This window comes from Myxocyprinus asiaticus, chromosome 46 (assembly GCF_019703515.2).
Source record: "Myxocyprinus asiaticus isolate MX2 ecotype Aquarium Trade chromosome 46, UBuf_Myxa_2, whole genome shotgun sequence".
NCBI classification, from domain to species: Eukaryota; Metazoa; Chordata; class Actinopteri; order Cypriniformes; family Catostomidae; genus Myxocyprinus; species Myxocyprinus asiaticus.
In genome coordinates, this window is record NC_059389.1 from 7,367,170 (window position 1) to 7,390,354 (window position 23,185).

Below are 23,185 nucleotides of genomic sequence, written 5' to 3' on the forward strand. Positions count from 1 at the left end.
TTCTTACATATATTACAAAAATACAATTCATGTCTTTAAGAGTTAAAAATGTTTTAATGAGAAAAAAATTACTGAGTGCACCTTTAAGGTATTTAACATAATTTTAAAATATGATAGGTAAAATAAATAACAATTTGGTACTTTTGTAAAAAGTCATAGGAAATGAGTATGCTGTTAGAATTTAAAATAATGCTTGTATATTAATACATCTAATATTTTGACTGATACGATAATTTAAAAAAGCTAATATTGACCATTACCTATATAGTCACTGAAATCAAAACCGTGCTTCCCAACTGTAACTTTTTGCTGTGTGAATAATGTGTGGTCTTAATTTTGTCGCCTACAGTGTTGTTGATTGCTGCCATTGTTTTGATTGTATGCTTCACACACTGCATGTGATTGGTGCGTTATATATTTGTTTGGAAAACGTATCAAATTCCTCTGAACATTTAGTGCGTTTGTTTTTACAGGTGCTCGACTCTCCATTTCTGATGTTTGCTGTGGAAGTCGGAGCTTGAGACTATGAAACACAGAAGACCTTCAGACCAACCCTATTCATGTGAAATCCTCTGAAACTCGAGAACTGTTTTAGATGAATCGCTTTCTATGTAGCCTAGCTGTTTGTGCAACCTGAGATCGGTTGAACTGTTTACCAGTGCTGAAGGAAAGGCTTAATCCCAAATCCTTCTAGAGAGCGCTAAGACACTGCCTGACTCGGATCTGACGGGATTAACATCATATTAGATTTGTGAGACGAGAGGAAGAACACCTGCTCGATTTTGCGGGCAAATCCAGGCCACACTACTCCGGGTTTGCCCGCTTTCTGTATCTCGTATGCAAGACGCCACCTTCCACTGTCAAATTTATGCACTTCCCAGAATCGGCTCTTGTTTATAAACTAAATTCATTCAGAATCAAGGTCAATTGTCCTTGAGAGCAAAAAGGGACCTGTTTGGCCCCCAAATATTAACACTAAAGACTTAATTTTTGATTTTTGATACATTTATGACATCAAAAGTATAGTGGAAAAGCAAGTGCTAAAAAGCATATCTTTATCGGTGGTGTCCAAGAAGGCCTCTTAGCTGAGCCGGATAAAAAAATCAAAATTTAAAAGAGAGGACATACTGTGCCAGGTCGTTTTTATTTCACTCTGGTCCTTTTTCTGCTTGGTGGAAACTGTGATGGCTCCTCGGCCAACTCAGACAGGAGCGACCGCTGCTGTGTGAAGGACTACCCTCAACACGGTGAGTGAGAAACTACCATATACACACACTCTCACACACACACACACATAGACAGACTATGCTGGAGGGACAGTGAATTCCCTGTCTGGGCTCCCTCTGTTTAGAACCTGTGTCGTTCTTTTTTTTTTTTTTCTTCTCTCGGCATCCCCTCGGTTTTGAATGGTTGAGGACAAGGGCCACTTTGATGGAGGCAGGATTTGGCTGTGGTGTGGTTGCAGTTAACAGACTGCTGGTCAGTTCCTGCTGATCGGTGTCCCCTGTGTATATACCCTCCTATCTCAAAAGCCTCCGCTTTAGAATTTGAAGCTCTGTGGGAGAGCAGGGGTGGACTTAGTTTTAAACGTTACTGACAAAACTTTGATGTGGAGTTCTTTTAACTTTTTGGCATTTGCAGGGCTTGACAATAGGGACGTGCAAAACTACCCATATTCATAATTGAATTAGTCGACTAGTCATTCAAACAACCGACAGACTAGTCGGTGATAAGGATCATGTATAATTACAGTAGGCTCTTATGTTCACCTGACCTCGATCGGATACGTTTCAGAGGGATATATGGACGCTAAGTGCAGCACTTCAACATAACGAACAAATAAATGTGCTAAATAATTATAACATCATATTCTACAAAACTTTCAAAGTAAGACTCCAATACAGAGTGGCACGAAACCACTTCTTCGCATCCTGAACGCAGAATGTAACCGGAGTGCTTCAGGGCGATCCTCGCTGTGCATTTAAAATCGCGAAACTGCTAGATAATATTGCGGGTACACATCTAGTTCATGACATCAAGGCGCTTAAACCGTTTTTACGGCAACTATTTATTGAAGCAGTGTCGGAGAGAATCAACAAATACCATCATTCTCAAGTACGGGAACATTACTCACAGCAGAGGATTTAATGTCCGACAATGATCGTCTTGAAATGTATTGTTGATTCGGCACTTTAACGTCTGTAACTGCAGCACATAAAAGGACTAAACTTAAAGCATTAAAGAGACGAAATTTCTTGCAGAGGGTTTTACCGTGCGGACTTACTGCGACTTTAGTTATCATCACGCAAAAACACTCTCCAAGAAGTTGCGTCTCGTAATTAATTTGAGAAATGCGTCTCCCATTAAAACCACCACCACTAAAAATATGAATGTTAGTAGTTGACCCTACAAATTGATTTGTCAATTGTTGGATGACTAGCTGATGAGTCGATTACCCTGGCAATTACCTACTCGACAATAATGATAAGCCAGTGCTGCATTGTCACTAAATCTTACTTGTACATGTGTTTTTATGCCTTGCCAACAAAACATTTGATTTTTTTTGTGATGTATTAAACATTGTTGCAAATTCTGATTTTAAAGTTGCCATCAAGGTAATGTTAGCTGGATAACAAATGGTTTCGTCCAAATTGAAAGAAGTGATTTGTGATAGTCTTGGAAGCATCTGTAAGAATTGGTGATGCACCGATGTATTAGCCGAACATCGGTATCAGCCGATAAGAGCAATTATGGGCTGATTGTTTAAAAACAGCTGATTATTTCTTGTCAAAAGGGGGCGGAAAAACACGTAGGACAATTATTACTTTAAACTGAGTGTGATGACAGCAGAGTTGCAGTTTGTAAACTTTGCAATGCTAGAATTTCACGAGGTGGAACTACCGTAAACAATTTTTGACAAATAATTCCATTACTCACCTTAAAGCTTGACATGGCAAGGAATATGATGAGTTTGTCAAAGCTAAAGTGGAGGCTGCTTCAGCTAAAAAGTGACAAGCTTCATTATTCAAAATTCAGTGAGTTAAGGACATTAAAAAATTAAGAAATCTTTCCAATTATGAATGTGTTTAACAAGAGGCCATTCAGAATTAAGTTAAAGTGGGAATGTTAAATGGGAACAACTTTTCTATTACATACAATGATGTCTGTCCGTGTATTATATAAAAGGAATATTCTGGGTTCAATACAAGTTAAGCTGAATCGACAGCAATTTGGCAAAAATTAGGGTTACAGTATGGCACGTGCAATGGAAGTAAAGGAGAAAAACAATATGCATGTTTACATGATTTTGAGATACTGTGCTAACTAACCTTATCTTACAAACTTCGTTGCCATGAGGACATAACACCACAAACCCTAAAACATCGATTTTAACAACTTTACAGCTCAAATAATACACACATTTTAAAATGATTATTTTAAATGCTTTTATAAAATTATAAGCTTCACGTTTTCATCATTTTTTGTGGAAATCAGCATTCTACCACAAATGCTGTCGATTGAGCTTAACTTGTATTGAACCCGGAATATTCCTTTAATGTGGGTTAATAATAATGTGCTTTTGGTTTAGTGTGTTGTTTATAACTTATACTGGTTACTCTGAAACATGAAAGACGTGGAGAGACAGAGACAATAAAATGTATTATTTAAATTTCTTTCGAAGTTGTGTAATAAAGTAGCATAGAAAAAGCAGAACCACCAAGTTATCGGATAATCGGATATCAGTATCGGCACGTTGTATCGGTGCATCCCAACTTAAAACCTAGTCTTTATGTAAAGTGAAACTTAACATTTAATGTTGTAAAATGTATCTTTTTTTATGTTAGGGCTAGTGATAATGTTGGCTGGGCAAGTCAAAATCTATGCAGAAAAGATCCTTATTTTTGAGCCCTGCTTTTGGTTCACAGATTCAGTATTCTCCTTTTTCTTGTCGATAAAGAACAGACTGCAATTTAAGGTTATTTTCTTTTTATCTTTTTGCCTCCACCCTCCATGCCCTCAACATTAGCATCTGTCAGATAAGCACAGAAGGATGAAACTGAAGAAGCAGGTGACCGTTTGCGGTGGGGCCATCTTCTGTGTGGCCGTCTTCTCCCTGTACCTGATGTTGGACCGAGTCCAGCACGATCCCGCCAGGAGACAGAGTGCTGGGAACTTTCCGAGAGTAAGCCGAAGAGAGTGTTTCTCCAGTACTTTTTCTTGTTATGAATTCCCTTTGTTCTGGATTACATTTTGTGCTGTGGTGGTGTTGGTCTGTGGGTCTGTTTGAATGGCTTCATTTATCAAAGCCTTTTGGCTGAGTTTTTTTCTGCCTGGACTGCAAGTGCGAAGCTAGCGATGTCACCAATTTATGTCTGGCTGACTCTAACTAATTAACTACTAAATTAGTGACTAGTGATTAACTCGCTATGAGAGCTGGCCCTTTTTCTACCATGAACCACAGGCTTTATTTAATTGTGAAAAAGTAATCATTAGGAGTATGTGGTGTAGTTGTTCTAGAAAGGGCATACGTGATGGCATATAGTTGAAAGTGTTGGATGCAGCACAGTGTTATGTGCTTAACGTAAGCCTCAGGAAAAATAATGTACGTTATGCAGATGCTTTTTGTATTCAAAATATGAACTAAATAATTAGTCACTTTGATTGTCTGTCAGCTCTGCATCAATGCTCCCAGAATTTAACACTTGGAGCCCTACAATGAACAAAGTAGAAATTTAAAGGAATGTTCTGGGTTCAAAACAAGTTAAAGGAATATTCCAAATTAAAGCTAAGCTCAATCGACAGCATTTGTGCCATAATGTTGATTAGCAAAAAATTATTTCAACTTGCCCCTCCTTTTCTTTAAATAAAAGCAAAACTGTAGGTAAGTCACTTACGTTGGAAGTGAATGGGGCCAATCGGTAAACATTAAAATACTTACTGTTTCAAAAGTATAGCCATAAAACATAAACAATATGCATGTTAACATGATTTTTGTGTTAAATTTCTTACTAACCATTTCAGTGTAAAGTTATATCCAATTTTACAACTTTTACAACTCTAAATCCACCTTAAAAATGTTGATTTAAACAACTTTACAATACAGCTCAAATAATACACAAGTTTTTACAGAATAATTAATGCAAGTGCTTTTATAAAATGAAAAGCTCCAAAAATTGGCCCCATTCAAAAATATTATCCTTCAGTTTGTAAAAACTAAAATTACAATTACAGTAATTCACTTACTACGGAAGTCTGTGCGGCAAGGCATTCCAGAGGGTTTAAAAGCAGAAATGTGCAGATTGTATTTTTGCACTTACATTACATAAATATGTAGTTTGAGCTGTAAAGTCTAAGTAGTCCATATATATTGATTTTTAACGTAAACCGTCTTTTTCTGATATCCTTGTGCATAACATGTGAAAGCTACAAGGCTTGCTGGCTTTACATGGTCATGACATGAGGTGAAAGATTGGAAATAACTGTGCACAGACAAGGTTAAGTGATTTTGTCACACTAGTCTTGGGATATACATAATGTTAATGGTGCTGAAAGCTATTTCAGCCATTCTGCTTCCACGAGATTGATCCGTTGAATTAGCCACGTCCCCTCTTTCCAAAACTCTGCACTTCAAAGATAACAAATGAGCTTTATTGAGAAAGACATTGTGCAGAAACGGTTGTTTAAAACAACAGCAGCAAAATAGCGCCCTCAGTAGACAACTATTATGAACAACATGGCTTAAAAATGGCAGTAAGCCTCAATAATTCGCTGCAACTACAATACTATGAGAACGAGCAAAATGATTGACAGTTGAAAAGCGTCAATGTCCGCGAATCACGGACACATTTTTGTTTGCTGTTTACAGAGTCTAGAGTTGTCACAGAGACCGGTGAGATATCTCAGGATACTTATTTCATTAATATCTTTCAGGGAGTAGGGAGTTTTTACATTTCCATGAAAAAATCACTTGCAACACTTTTAAAGTCTTGTGGCTATACTTTTGAAACGATGTGCATTTTAACAATTATTCTGGTGCAGTGCCTTGCCCCATAGATTTCCACTGTATGCTTTACTTTACACTGGATTTTTGTTTTTACAAACTGAGGGACAAGTCGCTTTTAACATGTTTTTAATACTTTAGACGTGCTACAAATTATGTCAGTCCTGTACAGCCTGGTGTGCCGTTCCCTTTAGAGTGTTCGGGTCAATCGTGATGTTCTAGATCCGTGGTGGTAGATAGATTACACCTCCATCCCCCTCTTGGTTTCAGAGCCAGATTTCGGTGTTGCAGAACCGCATTGAACAGCTTGAGCAGCTCCTTGAGGAGAACCATCAGATTATCAGTCACATCAAAGACTCGGTGCTGGAGCTTACGGACACAGGTGCCATCTCTCCCAGTGGACACCTCCCCTTCCGCAGCGCCAACGGCTCCTGGGTACTGCCGTTTGATGGCAGGCCCACCTTCCTTTCTGTGAAGCCACAAGATTGCCAGTTCGCACTGGGCCGCAGGAGACAGACTGACCTGCAGGTGAGAATCCAAGTACAGTATTAGTGGTATAAAGTGTGTAGACTGATTTAAATTTAATGCAGTGGTTAATCAGTTCCAAACTATGATTCAGTGACTATGTTTACATGGACACCAAAAAAGCAGCTTACTGTGAGAAATTGGCATTCCGTTTTACATGCACTGTATAAGCGGCGTACTCTTTACTCCCTTATACATGTGGCTCGGTCAGTAAGCAGATTTATCCACAGCAACATCATTTCCCAGCGATGCTTGTGTAAATAACAAACATGGCATCCAAAGGATTCTTTGCCATTTTATTCTCCGTTGCTTTGCTTTATTTCCAGATATGCTAGAGTTGTATCTGTGTTTGGTTCCTTCACTTTCTATCACAACCTGCAGTGAAATTACGCTGCAATAGTGGGTTTTACCTCTTACGTAAAACTCTGGGATTCCCCCAATGTACGAGTGCATATACACAAACGTGAGGAACAGTCGATTTTATATGGGAGTGTATAAATTGGTATAGTTTGTGTATGTGCTTTTCCCACTGTACTTTGAGAAATGTTGAATTCTTTCTGCTGTCTTGACTTTTTGTTGGGCTCCATCCTATGACGTTTGTTATTCGGTCTGTTCACGCACATGCGCACTCACACCCATCAGAACGCCATTCATGCATTTACACGGCCACGTTAAGCCGCGTTCTCGAGGAGAAACCTAGGTGTGTTAACAGCCTCCTCTTAATCCTTTAAACGGCGTAAGGAAATCCGCATTCTCATTTACATGACGTTTCGGAACGCCGCTTTCTGCAAAAACCCTAGAATAAACTGTTTTCTTAAGTGCATGTAAACGTACGTGGTCAGTGTGTGCATTTACATGCACATTCTTACACTGATTATGCTAAATAAGCCAACAATTTGTAAGGTCATGTAAATTCCTTTAAAGGTTTTCCTTTATTGGGGTATTGTCATAAATGGTATAAGCAGAAACCAGTCGGCACACTTAGATTTTTGCCCATTACTCTGATTTTGCATTGTATGCAAATACATTTACTGGCACAAGTGTTATGCACATGACTGTTTATGTTTTGACGTCAAAAGCAGAATATAATCCAACGATTTTACATCTCATGTACATGTGTTTTTCTTGCTTGCTTTTTTTTTTTTTTTTTTTTTTTTAAATCTAATTTTTGATAGTTATCAGTGTATGCTGTGTGTGTTAACACCTTCAATGATTTGTTTGCATCATCACTCAAAAACATTAACAGAAGTCTCCATGTAAACTTTTTCCTGTATTAAAATTTTCTTGTTGATATTGCTGTTTATTACATATTTTATATTGGTGGGAAAAAAACAGAAATGATTAAATATTCTTCTTTGTGTTTATTTCATGAAAAACAGCGTGGAAAACCTGCCTTGATTATTTTAACTAGATTTTTTTCCTTGTATTAAACATTTTGAATGGTTGACATGATTAAAAAAAAAAAAAAAGAAAAGCCCTTTTAAGCCATTTGGAGCATATACAGTGTATATATATTGAAGATCATCAAAAGTCTGTTTGTTGAGTATGTACTTTATGGTTCCACATGAGACCAGTGAATCACAATTTTCATCACATAAATTGGAATTGATTGGTTGATGGTACTTATATCACTCTTGGCGTAGATGCTGGATGTATATTCCCTGCTCAGCTTTGATAATGTGGACGGTGGTGTTTGGAAACAAGGTTTTGAAATCACCTACGACCCCAGTGAATGGGATGAAGAAACCCTGCAGGTGTTTGTGGTCCCTCATTCGCACAATGATCCAGGTAGAGATTTAAACTTGATCCATTTATTCACATTGTTTTATATGAAACACGTTTTGGTATATTAGCCTGTAATGCTGTTATGAGTTTTCTTCTTCATGGTTGTGGATGATTCACTTTAAGCAGTGAAGCCAGACTATTTTGAGAGGGTGAAACCTTATATGCCAAGTTGCTGTCTGATCTAATGCTACACACACAATGTGTTGGTTTATTCTACATGCATTGTGCAATATGTCAAGCGCAAATACAGCAGGGTCATATAACAGTTGCCTAAAATGTTTCCTCAAACAAACTGCTGTACTGTTGTCACAATAAATCTTAATAAATCAACCCCCTTGTTGTTTCAGATTAGATGATGAAAGGATTTTCATTTTTGGGTGTACAATTCCTTTAAGTGGATATAACATTTTTCATTTTATTTTAGTTGATGCAGCAGCCTCAATGTAATAGTAGCAGCAGCAGCTTTATCTGAAAGAGCCATGGAGGTAAAGTAGGTCAGTTGCTTGACTTGGCATTATGCAGCATTGACACAATTTACGAAAGCACCTTAGAAAAAAGTGAAAGCGCAGTGAGTTTCAAAATCACCCACAGGACAGATACGTTTCCAAATGTTCTTGCAACCCTTGAAGTTGACCCCCCCAGACAGAACTGTGTCACTGGGCTTTATAGTGGTATGTGTTTCATGCAGAATGTGTAATACTCGGTGTGTCACCTTCTCACTGCTGATAATGTTTTAATCAGTTTCACCACAAATCGAAATGTCTTTCTGACATGCTCAGGATCAGCACGGATCTGTTGTTCCCTTCGCTGACATGCAGAATTGAACAGTTTTGCATGCCCCGGCAACACCTGTGAATAATGAACAGACAGTGGTATGAACAGGTTGTTCAATGGGGAACAAAATGCTGCTGAACGGCTGTGCTCCTTCGGAAACATTTCAGTGTGTTATCAAAAAAGCATTTGTTTGTAAAACGGTGAAAATATACCCTGCTGAAAAGACCAGCTTAGACCAACATGCATTTCCTTGCTGGCCCAGCCTGTGTTTTACTGTTCTGGTGCTAGTCTAGCTGGTGGACCAGCATGGTTAGATAAATGTACTTAAGAAGCAAATTGGCAGATAACCTCACTAAATTTTGTAGACTTAACACCTTATGGCATTTTGCATCTTATGTAAATGTACCTGAGACTTTATACTTCACTTTTTGTGACAGGATGGATCAAAACATTTGAAAAGTACTACAATGACCAGACCCAGCATATCTTCAACAACATGGTAGTAAAGTTGGCCGAAGACCCCCGCAGAAAGTTCATCTGGTCTGAAATATCCTTTTTTGCAAAATGGTGGGAAAGTGTTGATATCCATAAACAAGAAGCAATGCGCAAGTGAGTAGCTTTTTTGCATGACCAAGTGAAAAAATGTCAGGCGGGACTTGATTTTACCTATTGGGAATTAATTGGATAATGAGAGTTGGGGGTTTCATACCAGAATGTTGCCAGGTTGTTGGAGGGGAGAGGTTGAAATGTAAGAGGGCTTGGTGATGTCAGACAAAAATGAAAGTTGTTTTAGAAGATAAAAGATTATGAAGACAAACGTTTTGTTTTCTTTGGAATAAAATGCGCAAATGAATCGTACACAATAAAGGCCAAAGTACACTTCGACTATGTCCAAATTAATCCAGATACATTTGAAAAAGGCGTTTTCATTTTCGAAACGCTCTCCGTCCACGCTGCTGTTTTCAAGTGTTTTCCAATAGTTCCTCGTTCATACTGAAATGTATGAAAAATCTTAACTCCCATGACTGCACATGCGAAAAATCGCCGTTCCATGTACAGTCTGAATGTAATAATCCACACGTTCCATCGCCAGACATCAATTCGGAAAGAATGCAACGTGAAGGTTGTACAAAATAACATTTATCTTTAACAACGCTATCAAAGTGAATAGCAGGCACAGTAATGCTGATTCTAGTTGAATGGTTCACATGACAACAAATACGTCATCGTTTTCAGATATCTCCGCTTCACTTTCCACACTACTATGCGAAGACGATAATTTCAAATGTATCCACTTGGGAGAAATTTTTTGAAAAGTTTCGCTTTCGTGTCTCCGTGTGGACGGAAGGCCAAAACCTAGAGAAAAAGATGCGTTATCAAACGGAAACTTATAAGTGTGGACATGGTCTTAGGTTTTCCGCATGTCACCACGTCTCGCGCACAATGCGCATGGGGCAAACACAATGTCTGTACATGCCGTTGACTGTACTAAAGAGAATCACAAACAAGTCACAGTAGCGATGCGTCGAACGTGTCCGTACAGGCTTGTTCAATAGAGTATACTTCGAAAGGCTAGAGCACTTGACATGCGCAAAAACCAAATATACACTAGACTTAAAGGAATGTTCCAGGTTCAATACAAGTTAAGCTAAATCGACCGCATTTGTGGCATAATGTTGATTACCATAAAAATTATTCTTCTTTAAAAAAAAGAAAAAAATAGAGGTTACAGTGTGGCACTTACAATGAAAGTGAACATGGCCAATTTTTGGAGGGTTTAAACAGAAATGTGAAGCTAATAATTTAACTTGCATTAATTCTTCTGTTAAAATGTGTGTATTGTTTGAGATGTAAAGTTGTTTATATTGTAATTTTTACAGTCTTTATGGTTTAAGGGTTTGTTGACAGTACATCGTCATGGTAACAAAGTTGTAAAATTGTCTATATCTTTACACAGAAAAGGTTTGTAAGTGATTTTATCACACTAAAATCATGTTTACACTCATATCCTTTATGTCTTGTGGTTACACTTTTGAAAAAGTGAGTATTTTAACGGTTAACGTTAAAAAATTTGCCCCCATTCACTTACATATTAAGTGCTTCACTGGAACCTCGATTTTTGCTTTATTTAAAGAAAATGAGGAACGAGTTGAAATAACTTTTTGTGGTAATCAACAATATGCCACAAATGCTTTCGATTTGAGCTTAACTTGTATTTAACCCGGAACATTCCTTTTAAGACCAGGGACATGTATTAAGAAAAGTAAATGGGGTCGATTTTGATTTCATGTTTCACTTTAAACTTTTATTTTGAAACCTTTTTGCTGCTGACCCTCTAACCATGGTTTTCTGCTCCTGAATGCCCATATTCAAATTCTTTTACATTTTGTTTTGGTCTTGCATGTCCAATTTTGATCTTAACTCTTGTAATCTTCTGAAAGATCATGGTACATGTCAGTCTTTGTTTAGCCAGTGACTCCTATTATAGCTTGATCTAATGTTGTGACAGAAGCTAGTGGACAGAGGTGGATTTTCAACACCTTCTCGTGCACTCTGTGCTTTGAACACTACGGCTTAATTTATTTCTTCTAGACTAATCCTGAGTGGACAGCTTGAGATGGTGACGGGAGGCTGGGTCATGACGGACGAAGCCAACGCTCACTATTTCGCCATGATAGACCAGCTCATCGAAGGCCATCAGTGGCTGGAGAGAAATCTTGGTATGCTTGTTTTGGGGTGGTGTTGGTTTAGTGTTTAAAAATCTGTTCAGAGCCGTGGTCTAGCTGGAATCCAGCCCTTTATGTATCCAGATTTAATTCACTCTCTCTCTTTCACAATCATTTTCTGTGTCTCTGTCAATAACAAGTGGCCTTTTCAGATTGCGGTATCAGATTTGCCATATTCAAATTTCTGCCTTAGTGGTAGGACTTTGTATGTAATTATTGTGAATGGTCTCCAATTTGCATGTTTGTCTTCCTTTTTTGTTTTTTTTTAAACCAGCTATTCGGGCTGTTGATTGAATTTTATGAATCTGTGTGTTATTTGAGGTGTGACCCCTCGCTCGGGATGGGCCGTGGACCCGTTCGGTCACAGCGCTACAATGCCTTATCTGCTGAAACGGGCCAACATAAGTAGCATGCTGATCCAGAGGGTCCATTACTCAATCAAGAAGCACTTTGCTGCCACTCGGAGTCTTGAGTTCATGTGGAGACAGACCTGGGGTGAGAGATTTTTAATTTATAACAATATAAAAACAAACATAAATATAAGTCTAATTAAAACTAATAAACGAAAAGAATATTGTCATTTTTAAGCATTAAATTACTGTAATTACTTGTTGAAAAGGCTTTAAATGTTGCAGAAAAAATAAACCCCATGTAACTGAGATCTTTGCCAAAGAGTCTAAGCAGCCCATTTCTGTGGCTTAGAAACCTACACATTAGTGCTTATTTATTTTCTTTATTTACAGATCCTGAATCGGGGACAGACATGTTCTGCCACATGATGCCGTTTTATAGCTATGACGTGCCTCACACCTGCGGGCCTGACCCAAAGATCTGCTGCCAGTTTGATTTTAAGAGACTTCCAGGAAGCCGAGTCAACTGCCCGTGGAAGGTGCCGCCCCGAGCCATCACTGATGCCAATGTGGCAGAGAGGTGAGACCGTGGTGCTGATTATAATACAAAACAAGGGAATTAATTTGATTTGGAGGAGTTAAGCCAGTGAATGTAGGTTAATTTCCTGTGTTGGCCAATAAAAAAAATTTCCATCTTCCAATTGGCACCAGCTGTATTTTATGGGTTGTTCTTGAACTGGGCTCTAACCCAAATTCACCTCTCCCTTTCCACAGCAGACTTGGAAGACAAGGATATTAATAAGCTTGTAGCAATTAGTAAGCATGTGTCATTACATTTCAGAGGACTTTGAGGGTAACTGGAATAGGCACAGGGTTTTTTGGGGATGTTTTTAGCATTCATGAGTCACTTCATTCCAAACATTCCAAAAACACTTTCTTCTCCTTGACTTCAATAGAAGCTGAACTGCTAATAACTAATCCTCCTCATGCATCGCTACAACAGAAACTATATAGTGTTACAGCAAAATAAATGATATTTTGTGAGTTGTGAGCTCGCAGTCTAAATTGAATATTATGATAAAAAGGCTGGGTACTGCGAAATAATGAAAAAAAAAATGTTTACTTGCGTTTTCTTCGCTTGCTGCATGCACAAACAGTGTAGAACAATTCGTGAACGAATTACCCTTATGAGCCGATTCTTTTAATGAATCAGTCAAAACGACAAGTTATCTATTTGAAGCAGTCTAGTTAATCTGTCACTGAGTAAACACACTGATTTCATCAAATCACATTTACACATATTTGTAGAATATTGTATAAAACACTGGTTTACGCAATTCTTTTTTTTTTATTAATATTTTTGGTTACAGAGCTGGTGTTCTACTTGATCAGTACCGCAAAAAGTCCAAGCTTTTCCGTAGCAAAGTGTTGCTGGTTCCTCTGGGTGATGACTTCCGCTATGATAAAGCACTGGAGTGGGACCAGCAGTACTTCAACTACCAGAAACTGTTTGATTACATGAATTCCCACCCAGAAATGCATGTGAAGGTACATTTTCAGAATTTTTTTACTGTACTTCAACAGCTCAACATTATCAAGAAAGTCAGTTTAAAGTGTGTAATTTCTGCACCACCAAATGAAATTGCAAAAATAACTGTTCTCAAACAGGTTTCCCCAAACACTCCCCTCATCTGCCATTGGTAGGCCAAAACATAGTCCTGCCCCAAATTCATGCCATTGGTTGAGCCAATATTGCTGTGTTGGGCTGGTTGGGTTGCTTATCAGAAACTGATGAATCATCTTTTTTGAGGGCAGTCAGGCTATGAATGGCTTACCGTGCATCCGGAAAGTATTCACAACGCTTCACTTTTTCCACATTTTGTTATGATACAGCCTTATTCCAAAATGGATTAAATTCATTATTTTCCTCAAAATTCTACAAACAATACCCCATAATGACAACGTGAAAGAAGTTTGTTTGAAATCTTTGCAAATTTATTAAAAAAAAAAAAGAAAAAAAAAAGAAAAATCACATGTACATAAGTATTCACAGCCTTTGCTCAATACTTTGTTGAAGCACCTTTGGCACCAATTACAGCTTCAAGTCTTTTTGAGTATGATGCTACAAGCTTGGCACACCTATTTTTGGGCAGTTTCTCCCATTCTTCTTTGCAGGACCTCTCAAGCTCCATCAGGTTGGAAGGGGAGCGTCGGTGCACAGCCATTTTCAGATCTCTCCAGAGATGTTCAATCGGGTTCAAATCCGGGCTCTGGCTGGGCCACTCAAGGATATTCACAGAGTTGTCCCGTAGCCACTCCTTTGTTATCTTGGCTGTGTGCTTAGGGTCATTGTCCTGTTGGAAGATGAACCTTCGCCCCAGTCTGAGGTCCAGAGCGCTCTGGAGCAGGTTTTCATCAAGGATGTCTCTGTACATTGCTGCATTCATCTTTCCCTCAATCCTGACTAGTCTCCCAGTTCCTGCCGCTGAAAAACATCCACACAGCATGATGCTGCCACCACCATGCTTCACTGTAGGGATGGTATTGGCCAGGTGGTGAGCGGTGCCTGGTTTCCTCCAGACATGACGCTTGCCATTCAGGCCAAAGAGTTCAATCTTTGTTTCTCATGGTCTGAGAGTCCTTCAGGTGCCTTTTGGCAAACTCCAGGCGGGCTGTCATGTGCCTTTTACTGTCATGCTTCCATCTGGCCACTCTACCATACAGGCCTGATTGGTGGAGTGCTGCAGAGATGCTTGTACTTCTGGAAGGTTCTCCTCTCTCCACAGAGAAATGCTGGAGCTCTGTCCGAGTGACCATCAGGTTCTTGGTCACCTCCCTGACTAAGGCCCTTCTCCCCCGATCACTCAGCTTGCCCAGGCGGCCAGCTCTAGGAAGAGTCCTTGTGGTTCCAAACTTCTTCCATTTACAGATGATGGAGGCCACTGTGCTCATTGGGACCTTCAATGCTGCAGAAATTTTTCTGTACCCTTCCCCAGATTTGTGCCTCGATACAATCCTGTCTCGGAGGTCTACAGACAATTCCTTGGACTTCATGGCTTGATTTGTGCTCTGACATGCACTATTAACTGTGGGACCTTATATAGACAGGTGTGTGCCTTTCCAAATCATGTCCAATCAACTGAATTTACCACAGGTGGACTCCAATCAAGTTGTAGAAACATCTCAAGGATGATCAGTGGAAACAGGATGCACCTGAGCTCAATTTTGAGTGTCATGGCAAAGGCTGTGAATACTTATGTACATGTGATTTTTTTTTATTTTATTTTTTTTTATAAATTTGCAAAGATTTCAAACAAACTTCTTTCACATTGTCATTATGGGGTATTGTTTGTAGAATTTTGAGGAAAATAATGAATTTAATCCATTTTGGAATAAGGCTGTAACATAAAATGTTGAAAAAGTGAAGCGCTGTGAATACTTTCCGGATGCACTGTACTTACAGTTGCCTCTGCACATTAAGCTGCTATAGAAGAAAATATTTTAGCATGGAAAAAAATGTTGGTGCAAAGTCAAAATCTTGTCTTTCAAACAAGCACAGCTCTTGTTTAACTCAGCAGTGTGGTACAACAATAATAATAATAATAAAAAAATAAATTAAAAAAAATGTTTGCAGGGCAAAAAAACCAAAAAAAAGTCAAGATGTTTTCATTTTGGAATATGCTGAATTAATTGAATTGCTTTGTAAATTCTGTGTTCTCAGGCCCAGTTTGCAACACTGACAGACTACTTTAATGCTGTGTACAAGGCTAATGGTGTTGCCCAGGGGACGAGACCACCTGATTACCCCGTACTAAGTGGAGACTTCTTCGCCTACGCGGACAGAGAGGATCATTATTGGAGTGGATACTACACCTCACGGCCCTTCTACAAAAACCTGGACCGTGTGTTAGAGTCTCACCTCCGGTTAGTCAGTAAATACCTGCCATCTCAATGTTAGAATTACCAACTTAAGCCCTATTCGGACGGCAATTATTTTCATGAGGACGTGAGGTAATTCCAGCATTTACAGCGGGTAGTCGGTGATTTTATTGGTGTCCGAATCCGAAATGTCGGTGTTTTTCTCCCATCTCCCACGAGAAAATTCCCGGCCAAATTACCTACTGTTTTTTGACAAACACCAAGGTCGTGTGGTAATTTAATTACCGTCCGAATCCACATCTCTGAGTTTATAATCCAAAAGCCGTTTTGGAAATCCTTTTTGACTGTACGTTGCGCTGCACGTGGTAACAGCTCTGGCGGTAATGGACAGAAAGTTGGAGGAACAGAAATTTTTGAAATAATTCACAATAATAAAATTACATCGCCGCTCCACTACAGTGAGTGGGAACTCTTTAAGTAGAAGGGAAAGAAAAACGAGAGCCATAAAATGGTCCATTATAATGGCAGCAATGTAATAAAATTTTAATATTTTAATGTAGAAACGTTTACTAAATACATTTAAACATAGGGCTTGCATGACTACTCGTTTATACGGGTCGAGTAGTCCCAGAAAAGTTGCCGGGTCAATGTCTGTCTTATTTAAAAGGTTTAATTTCCACCACTTTTTTTTTTTTTTCTTATTTGATCCCCTTTTCTCCCCAATTTGGAATGCCCAATTTCCACTACTTAGTAGGTCCTCGTGGTGGCGCGGTTTCTCACCTCAATCCGGGTGGTGGAGGACAAGTCTTAGTTCTCAAATCACGTGGCTCGCTGTGCATGACACTGCGGAGACTCAGAGCATGTGGAGGCTCATGCTACTCTCTGCGATCCACGCACAACTTACCACACTCCCCATTGAGAGCGAGAACCACTAATCGCGACCACGAGGAGGTTACCCCATGTGACTCTACCCTCCCTAGCAACCCTAGAAATTATGACAGTTTTTATTTTTGGGTGAATTTTCTTTAAAGTGTAGTTCAAGTTCCCAAAAGTGTTTATTTGTTATTAAATTCCCGAACTCATTTATAATGGTACTGACAAACTGGCATCGAACTATCTGAATTGAATCCTTTATTTTGGCAAGTCTTTGCCTCTATTTGCCAGGATTCAATTATGTTTTGAATAAATGCCTACTCTCTGTGGTATTACCAGAGAATAATTAAAATACTCTGTTATGTGGCTGATGAGCTTTTCTCATTTATTCCCCTTCTATTTGTCAGGTGTAAGGAATTGCTTAATTGCTCTCATTATTACCTCGTTAAAGTCATTATCATTGATTTCTCACCTTAGGCTTAGTCTTTGTAAATTTGAATGGCATGCTTTCGGTGCCCAGTGCTTTGAATTGTGGCAACGGCATAATACCATTATCTATTCATTATGTAGTGCCTTGCCACAGCAATAAACTTTTTGTTTACACCTTGACAGTGCTAGCTCTGTCAAGGGGCTGTTTACACAGGACGTGTTCTTGAATTCTGTCTGTGCCATTTATTTAATTGTTGGTTAATCAGACGGATGACTTTGTCATGTCTCGCTGTTTTTCAGCATCATGCACCATGAGTGTTAAGTTTTTAAGACCGCATGTCAAGCTAAAAGTAGTTCAACTTTTAAAAAAGCGTTTATCTATTTTTAACTAGGGATGGGACGATATATAATTTCGATATATCGCAATCCAAAAAAATTACGAACCATATCGGGTATAACTCTATTTCGAAATTTGCAATATTGTTTTCTGTCTATGTGATCATAAATGAAATGACCCGTCAAACAACATAATCTCTCTATCGCTTGATTTTTACCCACTGTGCTTTTTTTATACATTGTTCACAGGGTTCTCTCAAGGTCCTGAAAGTGCTTGAATTTAGCTTTTAGAAATTTAAGTACTGGAATACCTGGAAAATCGGCTTTTGATGAAAAATGCTTGAATAAAACGTTTCCTCTGTGTAAAGATGAGATGCACCACTTTCATTGAATAGTGTGTCTTAATATCCTTTCTGTTCTTTACAGTCTAAAAAAATAAAAATAAATATTAATTTTAATCTCACGCAGCATGGATGCGCTAAAGAAACCAAGAGATTCTCGTTTATGTTCGCTGAACCGGAACACTGTGAACCGCTCGTTGAACCAGTAACCTTTTTAGCATTTCTTATACAAATTAATGTAAACTTGTACACATTATTTCAAACAGTGATAGCTCATATCATTATTATATATATACCATTTCATGATATAATATTAATTAATATAATGTAAATTTTTTTTATTTTTACTAAGTTACATTTTAATTCTAGTAATGATGACAAACAAATCATCAAAAGATAACACTTTCAAATACCACTTTCAGGACAGGATCTGTTCAGCTCTATTGCTTGTTCTGCACCTGATCATCCTGAATGTAGCAAACTATTTTAGAAAGCTTATTTGTTTGTGATCTTTCTTACAGAGAAAGGTATAGGAGCAACTCTTATTTAAACTTTGATCATTTTACAGTTGAAGTCAGAAGTTTACATACACTTAGGTTTAAGTCATTAAAACTAATTTAACCACTCCACAGATTTAATATTAGCAAACTATAGTTTTGGCAAGTCGTTTAGGACATCTACTTTGTGCATGACGAGTAATTTTTCCAACAATTGTTTACAGACAGATTGTTTCACTTTTAATTGTCTATATCACAATTCCAGTGGGTCAGAAGTTTACATGCACTAAGTTAACTGTGCCTTAAAGCAGCATGAAATATTCCAGAAAATGATGTCAAGACTTTAGACAATTAGCTGATAGGAGGTGTACTGAATTGGAGGTGTACCTGTGGATGTATTTTAAGGAATTAAAAAAAAAGAAATTGTGGACCTCCACAAGTCTGGTTCATCCTTGGGAGCAATTTCCAAACGCCTGAAGGTATCAGGTTAATCTGTACAAACAATAGTACGCAAGTATAAACAACATGGGACCACGCAGCCATCATACCGCTCAGGAAGGAGACACATTCTGTCTCCTAGAGATGAACGTAGTTTGGTGCGAAAAGTGCAAATCAATCCCAGAACAACAGCAAAGGACCTTGTGAAGATGTTGGAGGAAATAGTTAGAAAAGTATCTATATCCACAGTAAAACGAGTCCTATATCGACATAACCTGAAAGGCTGCTCAGCAAGGAAGAAGCCACTGCTCCAAAACCACCATAAAAAAGCCAGACTACAGTTTGTAAGTGCACATGGGGACAAAGATCTTTTTGGAGAAATGTCCTCTGGTCTAATGAAACAAAAATTGAACTGTTTGGCCATAATGACCATTGTTATGTTTGGAGGAAAAAGGGTGAGGCTTGCCAGCCGAAGAACATCATCCCAACTGTGAAGAATGGGAGTGGCAGCATCATGTTGTGGGAGTGCTTTGCTACAAGAGGGACTGGTGCACTTCACAAAATAGATGACATTATGAGGAAGGAAAATAATGTGGATATATTGAAGCAACATTTGCTTGGTCGCAAATGGGTTTTCCAAATGGACAGTGACCCCAAGCATACCCCCAAAATTGTGAAAGCTTAAGGACAACAAAGTCAAGGTATTGGAGTGGCCATCACAAAGCCCTGACCTCAATCCGATAGAAAATTTGTGGGCAGAACTGAAAAAGCGTGTGCGAGCAAGGAGGCCTACAAACCTGACTCAGTTACACCAGTTCTGTCTGGAGGAATGGGACAAAATTCCAGCAACTTATTGTGAGAAGCTTGTGGAAGGCTACTCAAAATGTTTGACCCAAGTTAAACAATTTAATGGCAATAATATCAAATACTAACAAAGTGTATGTAAACTTCTGACCCACTGAGAATGTGATGAAATAAATAAAAACTGAAATAAATAATTCTGTTATTCTGACATTTCTACTCTCTACAATTATTCTTAAAATAAAGTAGTGATCCTAACTGACCTAAGACAGGGAATGTTTTCTACGATTGAATGTCAGGAATTGTGAAAAACTGAGTTCAAATGTATTTGGCTAAGGTGTATGTAAACTTCTGACTTAAACTGTGTATCGTGTATTAAAGAACTTTATTTTGATGAGAAATTATAATGAGCATTTTGCAAATTTTTTCAGCAAATAAAGAATTCTGTAATATATTGTCACTTTAGTGTTATTTCGAATTGAGATTATATTGAATCGTGAACCTCATATTGTATATTGAACCCATCCCTATTTCTAACACTAGAACGTATTTGAGTAAAAGATCATTTAAAGGTGCAATATGTAAAATTTTTAATGTAATATTCGCCTTTTTTTGCCAATGTGTGAACGGTTTGTAACGCAACTTAAAAAATGAGCCCTTCCTGGACTTCCTAGGTTGCCTATTAAGGCCTGTAGACTGATTTTCATGTGAAGGGAGCGGGTCGCTTTTGCCGGGAAAATCCAAAGGATGTGACGTTTTGCGCGCTCCCGAGAGCCTTGCCTAATTGCTTCCTTATTTAACAGCGTTAACAGACAGTCTGCAACACTAGGTAACGTTATCTTAGAGATGGAATCCAGTAAACGTCCGGCTCACAGCACAACACCGACTCCTAGACAAACTCAGATTAAGCCAAAAAAAACATGTATCTACTGAATCCCGTCTGGCTAAGCGGGAACGTGATCATGATCGAGCGAAAACTAGAGTGAACATCGGCAGGACATTTGATTCCTGGAGGGAACTTTGTTCGGTTTTGGGGATCAAAAACCGACCCTGAAGAATTGGCGTTCTTCTTATTGGACAGGTAAGCTTACATAACTGCAAATCATGTGAAATATAGTGCCATAAGGATTGATCTGTGTCATTTTAGCTAACTTGATCTTGCCTGCTAACACTGACGAATTGCAAGCCAAATAATTTCAAAGATCTTCTCTTTATACTAAAAGTCAGGTATGCTGATCCACAGTAACTGACATAAACAATGTTCATCTGTAATTATTCAGCAAGGTAAACTACAATAACACATGAAATGAATGCTAGACAATGTTCAAGATAATGCAAAAAGCTCCATTCATTAGTGTAACGTAACTTGGTTATACAGAAAATATATACATTCTATTATTATAAAACAATAGCGCATCGATGTATCAAAATGACAGTTGTGATGGAATCACATCAATACTGAATTGTGTCAACATATTTATAATGTACAGTCTATTTTATAAACAGCTACTGTCATATATAGCTGGCTAGCTAGCTATTGCTGACATAGGCTATCGTATAAATGCAGTCAATGTATCATGCAAAGAAAAGTGATTACTTCAAACTACAGTCTCGCATAGTCAGACCTATATCCACACATTGTTTTAGCCCTGTTCCAGCACTGGAGAGTCAAATATAATATACAGTCTCAAAGTTTGTAGTAAAACAATAATAACTGTGTAATTTAATTATGCTACCTTATCTGTCATGATGATGCCGGTGAATCATGTCCAGTCTCTTTGTTTTTGTTATGCTTGCTCGCGTCCCTTTAGAGTGTGTGCACGCACGATCACGAGCAACAGGCTGCAGTTCACTTAACGGCCACAGGTGTCATTAATAACAAGGGTTTCTGAATCTTATATACTGCACCTGTAAGAGATATACAATTCCAGTCAGGTTTCCATCCGAGCTGTGGATTTAATTTATGTGAAAAATCAGAGTTTAATTTGCAATTAAAGCAGTGTTTCCATCCTATGCGTTCAAGAGAACAAAATGTTCGGGTAAATTGTCAAATTCGAAATGGAGGTTGTAGCCAATGGGGAAGCCACTGCGGCTCTTTTATCAGATGTAATAAATTACTTGCGGTTTAGAGCATGCAATCATTTTGATGACAGTCTTTTGGTTCAGCGTTTCAGGATGACCAACGTTTGAGATGCAATCCAGTGATATTTGTCCACTGATTAGTTTAGTTATAAGCAAATTATTCAGTCACACAATGCTTTTTAAGATATTGGAATTTATTGGGTAAATTGCATGTCTTCTTACTGAATTAAAAAAACTGCTTTTTTTTTTTTTTTTTTTTTTGTACATTTCTATCAAGCATTTTTTTTTTTTTTTTTTTAAGTGATATCCCAAAATTTGCATTAAAATACGTGAATGGAAATCCAGGTACTTACATTCTTAAAGTTTGATTTCTATGTTTCCAGTTTGCATACATAGTAGGTAAAGTGAAAATATTAAATATTATTAGAACCATGCATGGCCAAATGGTGCTTGGTAGCAAATGGTTAGTTTGTTTCTTACCATGTTGTTGTTAATTCTTATTTCATGTAGAGGCGCAGAGATTCTCTATAGCTTGGCGGTGGCACACGCGCGGCATGCAGGCATGGAAGGACGTTATCCTACATCAGACTACTCCCTCCTCACTGATGCTAGGAGAAATATAGGGCTCTTCCAGCACCATGACGCCATCACAGGCACTGCCAAGGAAGTTGTGGTCATCGACTATGGAAACAGGTGGACACCTGCTCTAAAATATTTGCAGTCTCTGAGTTTAAGTCTGTAGCTTTGATTCTCATAAACTGATTGGAGAAACTGTTAAAAGACTCTTAGGTCTTAATTTGTGACATTTTTGGTGGCCATTATCTGTCCCTTTTGATTTATTTTTGTGGTTTGGATTTATGACTTTCCGTCTGTAAACGGCTCTGGATTCCTTTCTTTTTCCTGCAGGTTGTTACGTTCCCTGGTTGGTCTGAAACGAGTGATCATTAACGCTGCACACTTCCTCGTAATGAAGAACAAAGACATTTATCGCTTCTACCAGACAGAGCCATTTTTAGAGACGGTAAGGAGCAGTACTGGTTTAATTTAATGCTTTTAAGCAGCTCATTTTATAAAACCAATTTAAAGGGATAGTTAACCCTAAAAATTTAAATTCATGTTTTTCCAAACATGTATGTACCTTTTCTCTTGAACACAAAAGGAGATGTTAGGCTAAATGACAGCCTCAGTCACCAGTTTTATTGCAACTTTTTTCCCAATAAAATGAGAGCGAATGTTCATTTTCCATTAAGTCTTATGGGTTTGGAACAACATGAGGGGGAGTAAATGATGACAGAATTTCCACTTTTTGGTTAACTACCCCTTCCAGAGTTTGACCTTTGACCTCCTA

General features: G+C 38.3%; 1 protein-coding gene across 5 annotated transcripts in view; it reads left to right on the forward strand.

Annotated features, from left to right (window-relative positions):
* Positions 1-23,185, forward strand: part of man2a2 (mannosidase, alpha, class 2A, member 2) — a 38,842-nt gene that overhangs the window by 1,233 nt on the left and 14,424 nt on the right. For 2 of the 5 annotated variants that reach the window (XM_051689669.1, XM_051689670.1), the window contains exons 2-13: positions 474-1,247; positions 4,028-4,183; positions 6,272-6,529; positions 8,170-8,314; positions 9,523-9,694; positions 11,678-11,805; positions 12,133-12,306; positions 12,555-12,741; positions 13,532-13,709; positions 15,883-16,085; positions 22,348-22,530; positions 22,744-22,858. In XM_051689669.1, coding sequence (XP_051545629.1) covers positions 4,052-4,183; positions 6,272-6,529; positions 8,170-8,314; positions 9,523-9,694; positions 11,678-11,805; positions 12,133-12,306; positions 12,555-12,741; positions 13,532-13,709; positions 15,883-16,085; positions 22,348-22,530; positions 22,744-22,858 — 1,875 coding nt within the window. In that variant the 5' untranslated portion in view covers positions 474-1,247; positions 4,028-4,051. Of the gene's footprint in view, positions 1-15; positions 1,248-4,027; positions 4,184-6,271; positions 6,530-8,169; positions 8,315-9,522; positions 9,695-11,677; positions 11,806-12,132; positions 12,307-12,554; positions 12,742-13,531; positions 13,710-15,882; positions 16,086-22,347; positions 22,531-22,743; positions 22,859-23,185 lie in introns of those variants that run through there. The other 3 variants (XM_051689672.1, XM_051689668.1, XM_051689671.1) reach the window with 3 other exon arrangements.